The 270-nt window shown below is 55.9% G+C and overlaps 1 protein-coding gene across 1 annotated transcript in view; it reads right to left on the bottom strand.

Annotated features, from left to right (window-relative positions):
• The window catches only part of CSMD1 (CUB and Sushi multiple domains 1), a gene marked incomplete at its 5' end in the record, with an annotated part of 650,642 nt that overhangs the window by 111,678 nt on the left and 538,694 nt on the right, over window positions 1-270 (bottom strand). Inside the window, one exon of the mRNA XM_014528690.1 lies at window positions 4-137. Coding sequence (XP_014384176.1) covers window positions 4-137 — 134 coding nt within the window. The remainder of the gene's footprint in view (window positions 1-3; window positions 138-270) is intronic.

Below are 270 nucleotides of genomic sequence, written 5' to 3' on the forward strand. Positions count from 1 at the left end.
GACGCAGTTGAGGTTGTTCCCGTAGGGCTCCGGGTACCCGGGCGACAGGACCGTGCCCCTGCGCTGCGTGAAGCTGCCGCTGCAGGGCACTGGGGACACGGGGAGGGAGCGTGAGGCGGAGCATCCTTTCCCCGTGAGCAGCCACTAAGAGAACGTTCACGTGGACTGCCACACCTTCAGTAGCATTTTAAAATCTATATATTTTTATTGTTTTCAGAGAGGAAGGCCGAGGGGGAGAGAGATAGAAACATCAATGATGAAAGCGACTCT

This window comes from Myotis brandtii, unplaced genomic scaffold (assembly GCF_000412655.1).
Source record: "Myotis brandtii unplaced genomic scaffold, ASM41265v1 scaffold646, whole genome shotgun sequence".
Classification (NCBI taxonomy): domain Eukaryota; kingdom Metazoa; phylum Chordata; class Mammalia; order Chiroptera; family Vespertilionidae; genus Myotis; species Myotis brandtii.